Source organism: Mandrillus leucophaeus, unplaced genomic scaffold, assembly GCF_000951045.1.
Source record: "Mandrillus leucophaeus isolate KB7577 unplaced genomic scaffold, Mleu.le_1.0 Scaffold10, whole genome shotgun sequence".
NCBI lineage: Eukaryota > Metazoa > Chordata > Mammalia > Primates > Cercopithecidae > Mandrillus > Mandrillus leucophaeus.
Genome location: NW_012098098.1, coordinates 4,516,894 through 4,534,258, shown reverse-complemented (window position 1 = coordinate 4,534,258; position 17,365 = coordinate 4,516,894). Strand labels below are relative to the sequence as shown.

At 57.0% G+C, this 17,365-nt stretch overlaps 1 protein-coding gene across 1 annotated transcript in view; it reads left to right on the top strand.

Moving 5' to 3' along the window:
- The window catches only part of FBXO31 (F-box protein 31), a 72,041-nt gene extending 59,242 nt beyond the window's left edge, over positions 1-12,799 (top strand). Inside the window, exons 6-9 of the mRNA XM_011971685.1 lie at positions 3,550-3,659; positions 4,412-4,565; positions 5,579-5,979; positions 8,319-12,799. Of these exons, the coding sequence (XP_011827075.1) occupies positions 3,550-3,659; positions 4,412-4,565; positions 5,579-5,979; positions 8,319-8,541 (888 nt within the window). The 3' untranslated portion in view covers positions 8,542-12,799. The remainder of the gene's footprint in view (positions 1-3,549; positions 3,660-4,411; positions 4,566-5,578; positions 5,980-8,318) is intronic.
- The last annotated feature ends 4,566 nt before the right edge of the window (positions 12,800-17,365 follow it).

Genomic DNA, 17,365 nt, shown 5'->3' with positions numbered 1-17,365 from the left:
CTGGGCTCAAGTGATCCTCCTACCTCAGCCTCCCAAAGTGTTGGGATTACAGCTGTGAGCCACTGCACTGGCCTGTCACTAATTTTAATTGTCTGTATTTCTATTCTATTTTGGAATGTTCCCGACTCATTTTGTTCATTTGCTGTATGAACTCTAGAAGCAGCTATTTCCTAGAAACATCCCTTTGCTGTCTCTTGCGATTGGAATTGCAGCACGCTTACGGTCAGTGTATGGAGCGCTGCCGTTTGTGTGATGTCCACACCCCATCCAACACACTCCCTTGGCTTGTCCCGCTCCTGAGCTCCCCCTCCCGGAGTTGACAGAGTGAGGGTGCCACTGTCCCAGGTAGGGCAGAGGCTGGTGACGGTGCTGCCCCGCCCATCCTAGAGTGACAGCGGCCTCTCCTCTCCTGAAGCAGCTGCACTGGCTGCGCCCTCTTGTGGGGCTTGTCACCTGGTCCCATAGTCACTTTGTTCATCTTGAGGCCTGCAGTGTCCTCGCTGCTTTTCTCTCAGGACGTGTAGGGGTTCAGAGGGTGGGGGTCTCTGTGGATTCATGCATCAGCTGGGAGCTCCTCTCCACTTTGTAGCTAAGTCTTTTTAGGCCAGAGAGCAGGTAGGTTACTGGGAGAGCTGCGTTCCAGGAAGAGGACGTCCCAGGAGGTCTGGGCACGGTGACACATCCTGATAATTTTTACAACTGAGGTAAAAGATTGGGCACAGGAATTCGGTACTGCCCTGTGCTCTGCTGGCTGATAACTTCTGGATCAGCACTGTGTTCGTCCATTTTCACACTGCTGATAAAGACATACCCGAGACTGGGTAATCTAAGTGAAAGAGGTTGAATGGACTCACAGTTCCATGTGGCTGGGGAGGGCTCACAATCATGGTGGAAGGTGAAAGGCACATCTTACGTGGTGGCAAGCAAAAGAAGAGAGAACTTGCACAGGGGAACTCCCCTTTATAAAACCATCGCCTCTCGTGAGACTTATTCACTATCATGAGAGCAGCATGGAAAAGACCCCCACCCCCATGATTCGCTTACCTGTCACGGGGTCCCTCCCATGAAGAGCTACAGTTCAAGATGAGATTTGGGTGGGGACATAGCCAAACCGTATCAAGCATGTTCCAAGGGAGTGGAGTCCTGTCTGCAGGGAGGTTGGAGGGGCTGGGCCGTGGACAGGGGAGGCTGCGAGGGCAGTGCAGTCTCTTTGGCATCCCTGCACCTCTGTGTGGGTCACCGCTGCCCTGGGAGGTCATTCCTTGCGCCCAGGCTGCCTCATTGGCATGATCTGATGATGTTCCCAGGGTTGTGGGTTCCCTCAGCCCTGGGTCCTTGTGAGAAATGGGACCCTTGGGTCCACCCAGACCTGGCCTTTTCTCTATGGGTGCTAAATCTCAGGCCTGAGAAAGGAGCAGAGAGAAGGGAGGATGGGCCATGCTCCTGTCCCAAGCAGCCAGCAGGCATCCTTGTCACCCTCAGCCCCTCTGCCAGAGCTGCCATGAGGGTCGCGAGGACAACGTGTTTAGTGAGCAGGCCCTGGGTCAACGTGAAATGGATCGTTGTCGTGCATGTCCTGGGCTCCCTGTTTTTTTTTCCTTGTATGTATTGTGTGGCTTGTATGTATTGCTCTGATAAGTTATTTCATAATAAACATGCTCGGGACGGCCTTGTTCTGGGTAACAGGGTCTGGCTGGTAGTCCCGTTGCTTGGACCTCTTTATGCAAACTGAGGTCATGGCTGCAGGTGCACACTCGTCTTCCTGGTGGTGTCAAGTTGAGGTCTCATTACTCACAGTGGTAACGTTGAAATCTTTCTTCATTACATTCAGTTGCTTTTGATTCTGTTATTTAAAGAGCCTTTCCTCAAGTTTAGCCAGTCAAGTTTTAATTTTGATGAGGTCCAATTTGTGAAACTTTTTGTTTTCTTTTATGGTTATTTTCTGAGTCCTAAAAAACATTCTAAAAATTGAGTCTTAAAAAACTCAGTTTGCAAAGACAGGCTCCATTTTTTTTTTTAGAAATTTGGTAGTGTCACATCAGGTTCTGCATTTGTGTGGAGGCCTGTGCCCCATCTTGAATGATCTTGTGTGTGGTATAAGGCGGGATCATGGTCCCTTCTTTATATGAAAACCCAACTGACGGAGCACCTTGCTGAAAACCTTCCTTTCCTCAGGGGCAGGCACGGGCACCTCCGCTGCAGTCAGGCAGCTAGGTCCGCGGGGGGTTTCTGGGCTGCTGGCTCTGTTGGTGCCTGTGTGAGGCCTGAGGCTTGCACGCCATCTCGTGACGGGAGCTTGTACTGGGCAAGTCCTGAGAGCGGCCTGGTCCTGCTGCTTTGCTCTTCGCCTTCCTGATTGCCTGTCTGTCCCAGTTCTTTGCTTTTCCATAGGAATTTCAGACTTGGCAAGTCCAGTCTGTGTAGTGCCTGGTGGACTTGTGGTTGGCATGAGGTTGGATCTGTAGATCAATCTGGAGAGAACTGCTCTTGGAATGGGGCCTAGATGGCTCCCAGGCCACGCACATGGCATCTCTATGTACCCAGGCATTTTCACTTCCTTTCAGCAGTGTTTTGTGATTTTCAGACTAGATCTTAAATGTATTTTGTAACATTTATTCCCAAGTCTTATGTTTTTTGAGGATTTTGAACATAGAGTTTTTTACATTTCATTTTTATATTTTGTGCTGCTAGGACACAAAAATCCAGGTGGCTTCTCTGTTGACCGTGTGGTCCTGCCAGGTGCTCAGGGCAGCCCCTACAGTGATTTCTGTTTCTTGTCAGAGTTTGGAGCAGTGATGTGTGAAAGCGATTGACCGTAGTGTTTCCTCTTTTTTGTGAGTTGCTTATGCGTCCCTTTCAGAGTTAAGTCTAGATAATGACTGGAAACACTGTATTGAGCTAGGAATTTGGAAGTTTGGATGAATTCCGTAAATTGTGTAGAATCAAACCATTACGCATCATGTGATGGCAGAATGCAGGGCGGACTGCTGGGGCTGCAGAGTTTTTGGGAGCCCCCTTAGCAAACCTGCTTTTCCTTTGAAAAAGGAAAATCCGAGTCACTGGCCGAGGGCTCAGTGTGTCATTCTTGGGTGACTCGCATGGCTCAGGGTTGCTGGTGAGGGTCTCGGAACACTCAGGCTCCTAGGAGCCAGAGAAGCAGGCTGAGGGGCGCTGCGGTGCAGAGCCAGAGTCTGTAGATGCTGTTCCTGCCCCACTGGTGGGCACGGAAGGGAGGCCCACTCTGAGCTGTGGTCATGGCTGTGGCCCCCAGCTCACCTGGGCTCCCCACAGCCCCTGCTGCTTCCCACCCAGCAGACCAAGGGCCCGGGACCTTCACTTTTTGTTGGCAGGCACCTCTGACATGGGGTCAAGCCCGGCAGCTCCCCTTTCTCTTCCCAGCACCGAGTCCATCCTGCCTCACCACGAGGGCCCTGCAGGTGCCTGTGCGCTGACAAAGAAGGACACACTGTGTCCTCTCAGTGGCACAGCTGGCAGCCTCTTCACAGCCTCCTGTCATACTGATATTCATGATCTGTGTTCTTTTGGAAGGAGTTTCGGACGTGGCTGAGGGAGGAATGGGGGCGCACGCTGGAGGACATCTTCCACGAGCACATGCAGGAGCTCATCCTGATGAAGTTCATCTACACCAGTCAGTACGAGTGAGTGCGGCTCCTGCTCGGTGCTGGGGCGGCCCTCTCCTGGGGTGTGCTGGGGGCGCAGGCCTGTCCTGGTGGGTGCTGGGGCATAGTCCTCTGTCCCAGTGGGTGCTGGGATGTAGCCCTCCAGCTGGGTGCTGGGGTTCAGCCCTCTCTCCTGCTGGGGGCTGGGAGTGCAGCCCCTCTCTGGGTACTGGGAGCATAGTTCTCTCTCTCTGTGGGTGCTAGGGCACAGTCCTCCCTCTCACAGTGGGTGCTCGGAACACAGCCCCTCTCTCTGTGGCTGCTGGGAGTGCAGGCCTTCCTATAGCTGCTGTGGCACAGCCCCAGCCCCCGTCCTTCACCCGAGTGTCTGTTTTTGTCTGATTTCTTGTCACCCCCACCAGCACTGGTGCTCTAGAGGTCAGCCCCGCTCAGCCCAGTGCGGGGGTCCCCTCCATGGTGACTTGGGCTCCTTTCCTCCGGGTAATGGAACAGACTGGCACTTCCTTTCCTCTCCTGCCTAAAGCTCTGCCCTGGCCCCAGTGCTCCCCTTAACCCCAGAAGTCTTGTTGGAAGCGGGCGTGCAGGAGGGTAGGGGGGGCGAGGGCTCCCCCATGCGCATTGCTGCCCACAGGCCTGGTGGACATTTGGCCCTGGTTGAGCTGAGCTGCCCGCCCTACCCTGCCCTGCAAAGCTTGGCCCTGGCGCCTTGGGCGTTATCAGTCCTGCCTGCCTCGCGAGGTTTCCTGTACTGACCCTCCCGCTCCCCACAGCAACTGCCTGACCTACCGCCGCATCTACCTGCCGCCCAGCCGCCCCGACGACCTCATCAAGCCTGGCCTCTTCAAAGGTACCTATGGCAGCCACGGCCTGGAGATCGTGATGCTCAGCTTCCACGGCCGGCGTGCCAGGGGCACCAAGATCACGGTGAGTGTCGGCTGCCCTGGTCGGCAGGGCTCTGGGAGCACCCGGCCCAACTGGGCTGTGGAGTCAGGGAACTTGGGCGGACACAGATCCCGGCACCCTTGCTCCTCAGAGTGGGCTTGCACCCGCAGCCCTGGGAGCTTGGGAAAGCAGATTCTCGGGCCCCAGCCAGCCCCACTGCACCAGAATGGCATTTCCACAAGACCCTCAGGGAGTCTGTGTGCTTCCAAGGTGGCCTTTCCACACCACTGCTCAGCCCTGGCCAGCCTGGCAGCCCTGGGGGGTTTAGGAAGTGCGGACAGCAGACCCCACACAGGCTCAGATTTAATTGGGGACAGCCCGGGAAAGGGGCCCCTCCGGCAGCTGCATGGAGACCCTTGTGCTCGCAGACAGCTCCCACCGTCGGGGCTTCAGCAGCTCCTGTCCTTGGAGTGGCCTGAGGGTGGGCTGTGTGGTGAGCCCAACAGTATCGCCTCTCCCGGGGCTGTGAACAGGGGCTCCTGGCACATGCTGCTCGCCTGCCCTGCGTGGTTATTGGGATCCTGGCAGACAGCGCCTGAAGGGGCAGAGCCTCTTCCCCAACCCTCCAGGGATCAGGGCCACATCTGGCATGATGGGGCATTCCCTGGACTCCAGAGTTTTGCCTCCCGGACTCCTCACAGAGTTTAGGGGCTGAAGCATCTTCCCAGGGCTCAGCTCCAGTGCTGTGCCTTTTAGGCGGACAGATCTGGGCTGCCCCCTTGGGCTGCTGCCCGGCTCTGGGATGTTCTTTGAACTTCTCTGAGGGCAGTTGAGCAGGTGTGAGCCAGCCACCATCCTCAGGGGCACTCATAGGCGTCGCTGGCCCCCGCCACTTTCTAAGGGATTCTGAGACTTCTTCCTCTGTCAGGGATGCTGCTAAGTCAGTGGGAAGGCTGATGCCAGCTCGCTCAACCAGAGGTGGGTCTGGGCTGGAGCCCGCACAGCGGTGCTGCTACTGCTGGCCTGAGCCCTGCTGACCACCACCCGCTCCACAGGGCGACCCCAACATCCCTGCCGGGCAGCAGACGGTGGAGATCGACCTGAGGCACCGGATCCAGCTGCCCGACCTCGAGAACCAGCGCAACTTCAACGAGCTCTCCCGCCTTGTCCTGGAGGTGCGCGAGCGGGTGCGCCAGGAGCAGCAGGAAGGCGGGCACGAGGCGGGCGAGGGTCGCGGCCAGCAGGGACCCCGGGAGTCCCAGCCAAGCCCTGCCCAGCCCAGGGTGGAGGCGCCCAGCAGGGGCCCAGACGGGACACCTGGTGAGGACAGTGGCAAGCCCGGGGATGCCTCGGCCGCAGCTGAGCCGCCTGCCCAGTGTGGGCAGGGGCAGCCATTTGTGCTGCCCGTGGGCGTGAGCTCCAGGAATGAGGACTACCCCCGAACCTGCAGGATGTGGTAAGGATGCGGCGGGCGCTGGGGCCCGAGGGTGGGACAGCATGTGCTTCAGTGAGGGTCCCAGCTCCACACGCAGCACGGGCGGAGAGGGCCTGTGACCTCACAGAGGGCGGCAGCCAGTGCTTTGGGACAGGAGTGGGGCCTCTGACCCCTTGGGCCACATCCCCCAGCACCTGAGCAAGCAGCCGCACAGCTTGGTCCTGTCCTGGAGGCTCCTGTCCTTCCACCCCTTCTGGGGTACCTCAGAGCTACAGGAGCACAAGGTCTCCAGATGCCTCACATCCCTGCAGCAGTGCCGCTCTCCCAGTGGCTTCTAAAGCTACGTATTTCCAGTCAATCAAGTGAAAGATCAGGTAAACTGTCCAGCAGCTTTGAAAGCAGGAAATGAACAAGACCGCTTCTCCACCCACCCCGTGGAAAGCTCGCCTGGGTGTCCACCCACCCCGTGGAAAGCTTGCCTGGGTCGCCTGGGTGTCCACCCACCCTGTGGAAAGCCTGCTTGGTTTGGTGTCCTCCTGGTCAGCGTCTTGCCGGTCACCTTCGGCCATCTCCCAGTGCGTGGTTCACATGCGGGTCCTGCTTTCCTGCCCCTTCCCTCCTCCGTGCCTGCCTGCCTCTGCTGTGCCGGGCCAGTGCCTGGGTGGCCAGTGGAGTGGATACCAGCTGAGACTGCGTGGGAGGGGCTGGCATTGCCGCTGCCCCTGCAGGACTTGGGCGGCTGACATGGGACGAGGCCTGCGCAGCTCCCAGCTGGTGTCTTGCTGACCTTTTAAATACAGTTTTGTCTGGGCCACCGCCTTCAGTGCCCCAGGCCCCTTGCCGTTCAGGTTGCTCCTCGTAGATGAATAAGGCCCTTGCCCTGTGTCCTTACCCTTTACAGCTGTTTAAATTCAAGTGAACTGAAATTGAATAAAATGAAAAATCCAGGCCCTCAGCCGCCCAGGCCATGTTTCAAGTGCTTCATGGCCACATGTGGCTGGACAGTGCGGCTCTAGAACATTCCATCACCACAGAGGGTTCCGCTGGACAGTGGCCTTGGGGGCCATTTTGAGGGTCCACCTGTCAGTTTCCTGGCATCAAAGTCATTCTGCCATTGTCAAGTTACGAGTCATTGTCCTTTTACCTACAAGCCATGCCGTCGTGTGTCTGCATTTCCCGCTAAACTTGCCATCATGGAGGGAAGGGTGCAACCGGCCCAGCTCCTGGAGGGGTCTGGATGTCTGGGCGGGGCTTTCTTCATGTTCCCATGTATGATAATGGTGACTGGGGTTTACAGAGAGAGGCATGCAAATAGTGTTGGAGTGTTGTTTTAGCTGATGTAAATGTTTGAATAGCTAAAAAAGGAAAAAGCTCTGTTACTCTTCAAAAATCTCAAAACCCCCCATACTTCACAACCAGCTCAGACCCAGTTTGCGAGTCGCAGCACGTGCTGTGGCCACTGGCCAGGAAGCCCTGTCCAGCCCCTCTCCCCAGCTAACCTGCACGACAGTCCCTGCTGTGCTGAATATGGGGGCTCCCGGGCCCTTCCCTTAGTTTATGGGTCTGCAGGGCCTGTCCACGGCACCTATACGGGGAGTGCCTATTGCTTTTGTTCTGACCACAGTGCGATGGCTGCACCTGCCTCTGGTCACTGGAACTTCTCCCCGCACCTGAGAAGCCTCAGGTCCAGGTCCTGGTCCACGGGGCTGTTCTCCCCCGGGGCCTTTAGAGCCTCAGTGGGTGATTCCAGGCCAGCTCCTTACTTCTTGTCATCTGTTGGAAGAATTTAGCTGCTTGCAAGACAGACATAAGTGTCTTCCTGTCTGATGTTGACTTCAAAGCCATAAGTGGGTGTTTGCGAGTTTTTCCTTTGGAGTTAGTGTCAGACGCAGGCTGTCTGTGTTAGAGCTCATTGTTTGTATGGGGACATAACTCCCAGAAATCAAGATTTTTTTCCACGTTGGGCCTGCTTTATGAAACGTGTGTTTTGGATCAGAGCTCTTCGAACCTGCAGAGACCTCTTGTTTCCGTTCGGTGACTCGGCAGTGTGCAGTCAGTGGGTGAATCCCTCTCACGGGCACTGCGAGTCAGCGCCCATCCGCCGAGCAGCCCCGAGCTCTGGCCTCTGCGTCCATCATCAGGTGGGCTCGGCCTGCACCCATAGCTACCCCTTCAGAGACAGGCTCAGCCCACGCCCCCAGCTGCCCCTGCAGAGACAGGCTGGCTCTGGGAGTCAGCTTCTGGCTGATGAACAGTGGATGTGGCTCTTGTGGCACAGAGCGGGTCGCAGAATGCTGGATGTGGCATGCACTGGACTCAGCCCTCCCCCAGCTCACACTTTCCTTCTTGTTTCTGTTCAGTTTTTATGGCACAGGCCTCATCGCGGGCCACGGCTTCACCAGCCCTGAACGCACCCCCGGGGTCTTCATCCTCTTCGATGAGGACCGCTTCGGGTTTGTCTGGCTGGAGCTGAAATCCTTCAGCCTGTACAGCCGGGTCCAGGCCACCTTCCGGAACGCAGATGCGCCATCCCCACAGGCCTTCGATGAGATGCTCAAGAACATTCAGTCCCTCACTTCCTGACGGGCCACGTCCTTGCGGCCACATCCTGGGCGGCTCTGGGGCTCTGGACTCTGACCTGTGAATAGAAGCAGCATGCACTTTGGAAATCCGGCCTTTTGACCAGAACGCACACCTCGTCGGGGGTCCCAGCCCAGCCACCCCCCAGCACTTTATGTAGAGAGTGTGACATAGACCTGCATATTTGTCAGTGCCATGATGGAAGAAGCTGAGCATGTCTTACCAAAAAAAGAGAGAACGAGCTGGAATACAGCGGATCTAGGGGGACAGCCGCGGGACCGCATGAGAATTGAAGCGGTGGGGTTGCCGCACCCTGGGCTGGCTGGCGGTTTTCTCAGGAAACAGGACCCTCTGGCGCTCTTTTCCCGTGAGCGGATAGAATGATAGACTGGGTCGTGTGTGAGACGCATGTGTTGCACCCCACCCCGTTGGGGGAAGCCGGGCAGCAGTGGCCTCTGGGAGGGAGTCAGGAAGAGGCAGACAGCTCAGGCAGCGCAGGTGTGATGGGCACAGTGTGCAGAGAGCAAGCTCGGGACGTTGATAGGATCTCAGGCTTGGGGCCGGGACTCTGGAGTGAATCCCCATTTCTCTACCGGCTCGCTTGGAGTTTGGACAGAAGCATTTCACCTCTGATCTCAGCTTCCCCACTTGTGGAGTGGGCTTAGTGACCTGAGTCACTAGGGAATGTCACTGTGAATGCACAGCCCAGCCCACTCACCTGCCCCGGCCCCTCTTCTCCAGCTTTGGAGCCAAGGCCATCGTTCCAGCCACTTGACTGTCCTTGACGGCCAGTTCCAGACAGGGCGTTTGTTTGGTCCCTGCCTTCCTCCCTGCACGCACATGGTGTCAAAACCAAGCTGCTGGCACTTCCTCCAGAACGGAGGGCTCCAGGCCTGCTTGTCTGAAGCAGTGTGTGGTCCACACAGGTGCCAGGAGTGCCCATGGGAGGTGACGAGGAAACCCCTTTGCAGGTGAGGGGATGGCTTTCTAGAAAAGCCACATCTGCAGCTGGGGACACACTTTGGAAAGCGGGACCCTCCAGCTTGGAGACCCCGTGGACTGACGCCTCCAGGGCTGTGTGCCCCGTGTCGTGTTAACCTGCGTGTGGGGGCCCTGTCTGAGGTCTTGGCTGAGGTTGGCATCTCCTGAAGAACAGAGTACGGTGCCTGGAGCTGGCCCTTCCCCCAGCCTGCAGCCAGCTCTGTGCCCGAGTGGGCGTCCCCAGCGAGTCTTCCCTCTCTGCCGCTTGTCCTTGTGTCTGGGCTGCTCCAAGCCTTTGTGCTGGGCGCCCTGGACATGTCCTGCTGGTGAGGGACCCCGGGAAGATGACAGTCTGTGTGCCTTTGTGTGGAGACCAACCTGAGGATGTCCTGGGAAACGTTTTCCTGATGAATTTCTCCTTGACTGGCCTTTAAAAAAAAAAAATTCCCATTGCCCAGCCTCAGTGCATTTGGCAAATTCTTACTTCGCGTCCCAGAGTCAGAGAATTGGCAAAGGCCCCTAAATGGTAATCTGGCTGGCCTGGGAGAAAGACTCAGGAGAAAAGCCAGTGGAGAAGGTGCCTCTCCAAGGCGGCAGCAGGGCTGCCCACCCGTGAGCCACGCAGCCCCCAGGCGCGCCTGCCGGCTCTTGTGTGTGGCCCCAGTTTCCAGCGGCTTTTGCAGCATTAGCCTACAAGCTTTGCCACTCCCTGCCCTCTGTGGTGGTCACTGTTTTTCTCTCGTGCCAAATGAGGTGGTCTCTGAGTGACAGTGACTGTGGCCTTGCAGCCTGGAGGACCCTTGGCATGTAGACTTGGCACCATTGGAGATTCACCATTGTTTAAATAAAATCAAGCAAATGCATTTTTACCAAGAGCCCGAGGCTGGCTCTAAGGGACCCAGTCCATCAGAGGCGCACCCTCTGGGGCTTGAAGAGCACACTGCAGGAGACGAGTGCTTCTGATTAAAGGAATCTCAGATCTCACGTGCGCTTCCGGTGTTTGGGTATAGAAATGGCTTCCACCCATCATGTCTCAGCCATGGCTGTGGTCAGCTCATGTGGCTCCTGGTGTGTGTGTTGGGGGGGTCTGTCCGTGGTGGTGACGTGCGGTGATGCCAGGCAGGGCCAGAGCTGCACAGCCAGGAAAGGGAAGCCTTTTTGGCCACACAGCCAGTCTCTCCAGTTGTGACTACAGGCCTTGTTTTTTCCACTCCAACGCGTTCTTACCCAGTTCTTGGCTCCGGTTCTGTAGGGACATGCATAGAATCTGCGTGTCTTGAAACACAGCAGCTTCCCTTATGGGGGAAGACATCCACCCTCTTGGGAAGCTGCAGGTGAGAACTCGGAAGGGCTGATACCATCGGAGGCCCTATCAAGGGCAGCTGAGAGTTGGATAAAACCGTTTCCAAGGAGGGGGCTGAGTAAGCCAGTTCAGGACAGCCAAGCGCATTGGGCTTGATTGGGGAAGGTGGCAGGTGGAGCTGGGAGGTTGGGGCTGTCCACCGTTTGCACCACGGGTGCCTTTCCCTCGCTGTGCCACTCCTCTGGGGCAGGATCAGGTCTGCTCTCTGGAGTGGGGCTGCCTGCGGTGCAGCTGTGCACTCCTGGACGTGCTTTTTATCACTCGTTTAGAAATGATGTGATTGAAGATTTCAAACAGGTCATTGGAAGCTTTTCTGTACCGGCACTGAATGTTTGCACGAGGAAGTTGCAAACGACTTCTATAGGCTGAGATTCAAGGTGAGTGGTATTGGGGTCCCTCAGCCCACCTGGGCCCTGACCTCAGTGTCCGCTGCTGTGTGTGAGTGGCGTAGCGGGAGAACCTCAGGCTCCCTTATTCCTTGTTCCTGACCATGCCCTGGGTCCCTTCGGTCTGGCTGCGGCTCTGTGGTGTCCCTGCCCTGACACTGGGCACCTGCATCCCTAGCAAGCCCATCTGGCACACGAGGGGGCGGGGGCGGCCGTGGCCTTCCTCTAGCCACATGTCCTGCTGGCCGCTCCATTTCAGCTTTGTGCAGAACCAGGTTGGAGCTGGAGGTTTTTCTCTGGGAACCTGCATTTGTGCTGCAGCCGCCTGCGAGGGCCCTCCAGCCACTGGCTCTGGCTTCCCTGACTCCTCAGGGCTTGTTCACCCCCAGGCTTTCTCGCCTGCACATGGTTAGGCCATTTTCAGTGCTCGTGGGAGTCACGGACAGCAGCAGAACCTCCTCAGCCCCGTGGTTACTTCAGAACGCCTGCCCACATGCATCTTCCAAGCTCGTGTTGTCCTCATGGCTGTGGGGTCTCAGGTGCGAACAGGAGACACTGAGCTGTGGTCCACCATCCGAGGCTCTGCAGAAAGCAGCCGGGCTCTTCCAGGATGTTTCCATTCTGGTTGCTACCTTCATGGTGTAACTTTTAAGAACACTTACGGGAATGTGCTCATAGAACCACCACCTGCCCTGAGAATGAAACTCCTTGAATCACGATCAAGTCCAGTGTTAACGTGACCCAGCCTGTCTTTACTCTGGGGAGAGACCAGGGACATCATTTGACTACGCATCCTCAGAATTATTTAGAGAAGAAAGCAGCAGATAATTTCCCTTCGGCTGGTAGTTTTTTGTTGTTTTTTTGAGACAGGGTCTTGCTCTGTCACCTGGGCTGGAGTGCAGAGGCATGATCACTGCTCACTGAGGCCTTGACCTCCTAGGCTCAAGCCATCTGCCCACATGAGCCTCCCAAATAGCTGGGACCACAGGTACCCACCACCACCACGCCTGGCTAACTTGTTTTTGTAGAGATGGGGTTTTGCCATATTGCTCAGGCTGGTCTTGAACTCCTGGGCTTAAGTAATCCACCCGCCTCTGCCTCCCAAAGTGCTGGGATTATAGGCGTGAGCCACTGCGCCCAGCCTTGGCCTGCACTTTGAATGGGAATGAGCCTGTGCAAACGGTGGAATAACCTGTGTCACCCACAGCTCAGTGGCTTGCATGCCAGCCCTCCGGGGCTGCTGGCCGGGAGACTAGCCAGAGCACGAGGGGGTCAGAGCCGTGTGGTTTTGGCCTGATTCTGCATTTGGTTGTTCCTGGAGGCCATGTAGCCTGCCTGCGTTAGGAAAGCACTGTGCCATCTGATCGTGAGCCCCTCCGCGCCCCCTGGTAAGGTGACCTTGCAGCAGGAGCTGTGCCCTGCCCGGGTAGGCACCCACTGGGTAGGACCGGAGCAAGCCTGGCAGCCGCCACCTGCACCCACGCACTTGTGTTTCTCCTCGCAGTTTTAAGTAAATCTGTTTTTGAAGGCTTGTTGTGTGTTTTGTGATTTGTTTCTTTGGGAGCATGAGTCAGATGGAGGCGAGAGCCTTAAGCCATGCGGGCTGTCGGCCTGGGAACCCAGACTTCCCAGCTTCTTGACAAAGCGTCAAATTTCCTGCGTTGACAGAAGGGAGCATTGAAGGGGGATGCCTTGGAGCCCAGACAGTGGTTGTCCCTGTGTCCTTCCTTTTGACCTGGCATCAGAGGTATCTCCAGTCCCAACCCAGAGGGGTTTGGGCCCCAGAGGGTTTTTTTAGATTTAAGCCAAAGTGAATTGCATCATCTGCGACCAGGATAGATACGGGAGGGAATGTGCTCAGAGCCAGGCAGACGAAGTGAGGATCTCATTGATCTTTCTTTTCTGTTTACTAAAGTAATACATTCTTGTAAACAGTTCAAGTATTTAGCATAGACAGCGAAAGTACCTCCTGTTCTCATCCCAGCCTCCCCGTGACTCACTGCTGCTAATTAATGCTGTTAGCTTGGAATTGTAGAAAAAGGATGTTTTCCATGGAAATGCACTCAAAGTACACCATCGACCGGCAGAAATTGGCAAGTGTGATTTTCCAAGTGTTGGCAGTGATGCCGGGGAACAGGAATGCAGGTGGGACAGCTGTTTTGGGGACAGCTGGTACTAGCTCATGACACTAAGGACATGGGCCCTGGGATTGGCAACTGCGTCCTGAGGGCCCGGGCATAGGCCACGCAGGGATGTTCATTGCCACACTGTGACACCTGTCACAGGCCGGAAGGAGGCGGGTGGACTACGGGGGAGCCACCCATGCTGTCACCTGGCAGACGGGCACACAGCCTTGTTCCGTTGCAAAACAAGTGAGAGATGGTATTGGTGTAACACGTAAAAATGCAAATAATTTTTATCAATTCACGTGTGGTGAAAAGCTGAAGATACGCGTAGGAATAGTATGGTCATATCTAGAGTATCGGAGGGTAGAACTTCAACTCTGTTTTGCTTTAAAAAGATTAAGGCTAGGCCGGGTGCGGTGGATCACGCCTGTAATCCCAGCACTTTGGGAGGCCGAGGCGGGCGGATCACAAGGTCAGGAGATCGAGACCACGGTGAAACCCCATCTCTAAAAATACAAAAAATTAGCCGGGCGCGGTGGCGGGCGCCTGTAGTCCCAACTACTCAGGAGGCTGAGGCAGGAGAATGGCGTGAACCCGGGAGGCGGAGCTTGCAGTGAGCCGAGATCGCGCCACTGCACTCCAGCCTGGGCGACAGAGCGAGACTCCCTCTCAAAAAAAAAAAAAAAAAAATTAAGGCTCACACAGCAGAACTAGTGTCTATTCACCTGTTGATCCTGATACCATTGATTACGAGCCCCCCCGCCTTTCTGTGTGGTTCAGAAACAAGCCCCTCAGGCAGGATACAGTGCCCGGGGCAGTGATCTGCAGGCCCACCCACTGCCATCTCTGCTGGTCTCGGGGTTGCCGCATGGCCTGCCAGCTGCGGCTGCTTCCTGGGCCCTGAGCGCCCTCCAGGGAGAGCAGGCGATCGTGGGTCCCTGGCCGTGGGCGCTTCCTTCTCTACTTTCAGGTTTGCTGCTATTTCCTGGGGCCTGGGTCCTGTCCCGGGGCCAAGCCATGGGGTCATCCTCAGCTGCACGGGGTGTGCCAACTACAAACGAGTCACTCGCTACAAGCAGCACCAGGCAGCCTCCTGTCTGGACGAGACCCTGTACCCCGCAGACTGGAGACGCACCCCGATTTCCCAGGTCACAGCGGGGAGTGTGGATCTGATAAGGGACTAAATGCGGCATCTTTCATACATTTCTCTTATTTTAAAATGAAAAAAAAATAAAAAAAAAAATCAGGTCATGGGGAACGAGTGGAAGGCTGCTGCCTGCTGCAGTTCCCCGCTTGCTCTGAGAGAGTGGACAGCCCAGCCGGGGGGACCTGCTCTGGGCCTGGGTACCGCAGCCTCACCTAGACACAAGGGCAGAGGCTTTGTTCTCCAGGGGTCTGACACCAGCATCCTCCTGGGTGCTCAGACCTTGGGCTTTTCTGTCTGCTGCTGGGGTTGAGGGGACAGCAGATGGGCAGCGAGGACTGGTGGCTGCCTAGGCTGGCCGTGCCTAACACCAGTGGGTGAGGCGGAGGCTGAGAAGGGATTGTGGCTGGGTCACCTGGGTCCAGATGGAGCTCAGTCCTCCCTCTGGGGACCACTTGGCTGTGCTGCCCTTGGAGGCATGGCACTTTGCCCACCCGATGGATGGCGGGGCTTCAGCCTTCCTCCCCTTGCAGGGGGTGGGGTGCCCGGGGTCCTCCCTTTGTCCCCTCTCTTTAGGGGAGGTCCCTTTTTGCAGTGTGACCTCTAGTGGGTATTTAGGGTCACTGCAGAGGGTTGCCCCCAGCCAGCAATGTGAAACAATGCCATTTGGATAGTTTCCAAACCTACCCTCGCCCCCTCCCCATTTTGACTTGAAAATCCCCAAGTGACAAGGCAGCAATGCGTATCCTTCCTATCTTCGCCTCTGTCTCTCTCCTTCCTGAGGGGGGCGATCCCTGGCGCCTTCCCTTCTTCCTTGTGTGCTGGCCTGGGCCCTCCCTGTTGCCGAAGCCCACCTGCACTGCCTCTGAGCCGCAGAGGTCCTGGAAGCAAGGTGGAAAGGCACTCGAGGGCCGGGGGAGGTGCCCCTGCAGCGCTGTCCCTCCCCACCAAACAAGGAGCCGGGCTCTGCTGGGTGTTCTCCATGGCACCGTGTTGGGCAGACATTAACCACGGAACAACCAGGGGTGCTGGTGTGGCTGGGATCAGCCCACTCCACAGGAGAGAAAGCAGCAGCTCAGAGAGACTGAGTAATTTGCCCAGGGTCACAAAGCCAGGGAGTATTAGCCCAGGGCCCCAGCCCCGCAGCCTCACCTCTCCCGAACGTGCGCCTCTAGGAAGAGCCGCCGTCGGTGACTCAGTTCAGCTGTTCTGGGACCCTTGCACCAAGTGTGGTGTTGAATCAGAAGCGCCAGCTCACAGCAGGTGCGGCCAGAGCAGTCCCGGCTGAAGCTGGGCGCTGATGAACTTGGATTGAAAATCTTGACTTGGGCTCAGCCAGAGAGTGTATTGCTTATCAAACCACGACTTTTCCTTTCCGATGCAGGACTTCTAGGACCTTGAATTCGGTTCTCATATAAAAAGACGAGAGTGCTGTTTTACAGAAACACAGGGAGGCTCAGCCTGAGGCCACATGGCACACCACGGCTGGCTCTTGGGACCCGCAATTCAAGCCCGGAGCCAGCTAAGGCCTCTGAGGGCGCAGCCCCCACGCCCCTCACAAATGTGGGTGGAGCTCGGTCAGCATCTGGCTTGGCATCCCCATCTGCCGTGCACCCCTGCCTTTCCAGCCTGCGGCTCGGCTCCCCTTGCCCAGCCCCACGGCGTGATGTCCTGGCTGCATCCGCCTTGGCTGGGGCTCCTCTGGGCATCTGGAGTTGCTGCTTCCTGGCTCCTTCCAGATGTTTACAGAAACTGCAGGTCCACAGAGGACAGATGGCTCTGCTCGCAGGGAGGACAGGCCCCTGGTGCCCCTTCCCACACATACCTGTGCCACTGGCCCTGGGTCTGGCTGTCCTGAGCTCTCCCTGCCTGGCCATGCTGATGAACATGCTCTTCCCAAGGAGCAGAGTCGGCGGGAAGAGGCAGTGGACCCACCCAGGGCGTGAAGATGCTTCTCAGAATGAGGCCTGGGAAGCAGCTTTTGGCCCCAGGGCCAAGCAGTAGGAACTGACAAAGCACAGAGGGTCCACCTGTGTGCACAGCCGAGCTGCAAACTCAAGGTTGTCACATGAGAGCCCTACCCACTGCCTCAAGGGAGAAAACGGCTTGGCTCTAGGAGTCAGGCCTGCGGTGGGGCCCAGGCAGCCCTCACTGGCTGAGACCCTTGCAGCGTTCTCGATGCTCAAGCCTTGTCCGCGTCCCTCGGGGCAGGGTATTACCTCGGCAGTTGGTGTTTGCGGCCGGGATCTGTGCCGGGCCGCTCTGTGCGTTGTGGGAGGTTGAGCAGCATCCTTGGCCCCAACGATGGATGGCAGTCCCTCCCACCTGTCAGCCAACAGGCCCCAGAAGGTCAGGTGTCCCCCAGGCCACTGGGCACTACTGGGTTGTTAACCTGCACCTCCCATGCGACAGATGGTGCTAAGCATTGGGGACATGGCAGTGAACAATGACAGCTCTTCCCCAACATGGGCCACACATATCACGTCCCGGAATATGTGCTCTTGTGGCCGCCCCGATCAGATACATCAGGAGACAGTGGACTCCCAGGTGTAGGGAGGGTCAGGGCTGAGGTGGAAGTGGGCAGGGGCAGTCGTGTGCTGCTTGGCTCCGGTGACACCTGGCCCAGCACCTGGTGGGTGAGGAGAGGCAAGTGAGATGCTGTGTCCTCAGTTGTCCTCCTCTTCACCTGGGAGGCATGTAATTCCCAGAAACCTCAGCAGGGGCCGACTCCGCACTGGCCAGAGCCGGCCCTACGCCACCCAGGAACCAACTGTGGCCCAAGGAAAGGGGTTTCCGTGAGGCTTGAGTGTGTCATGGCTCCCCTGCA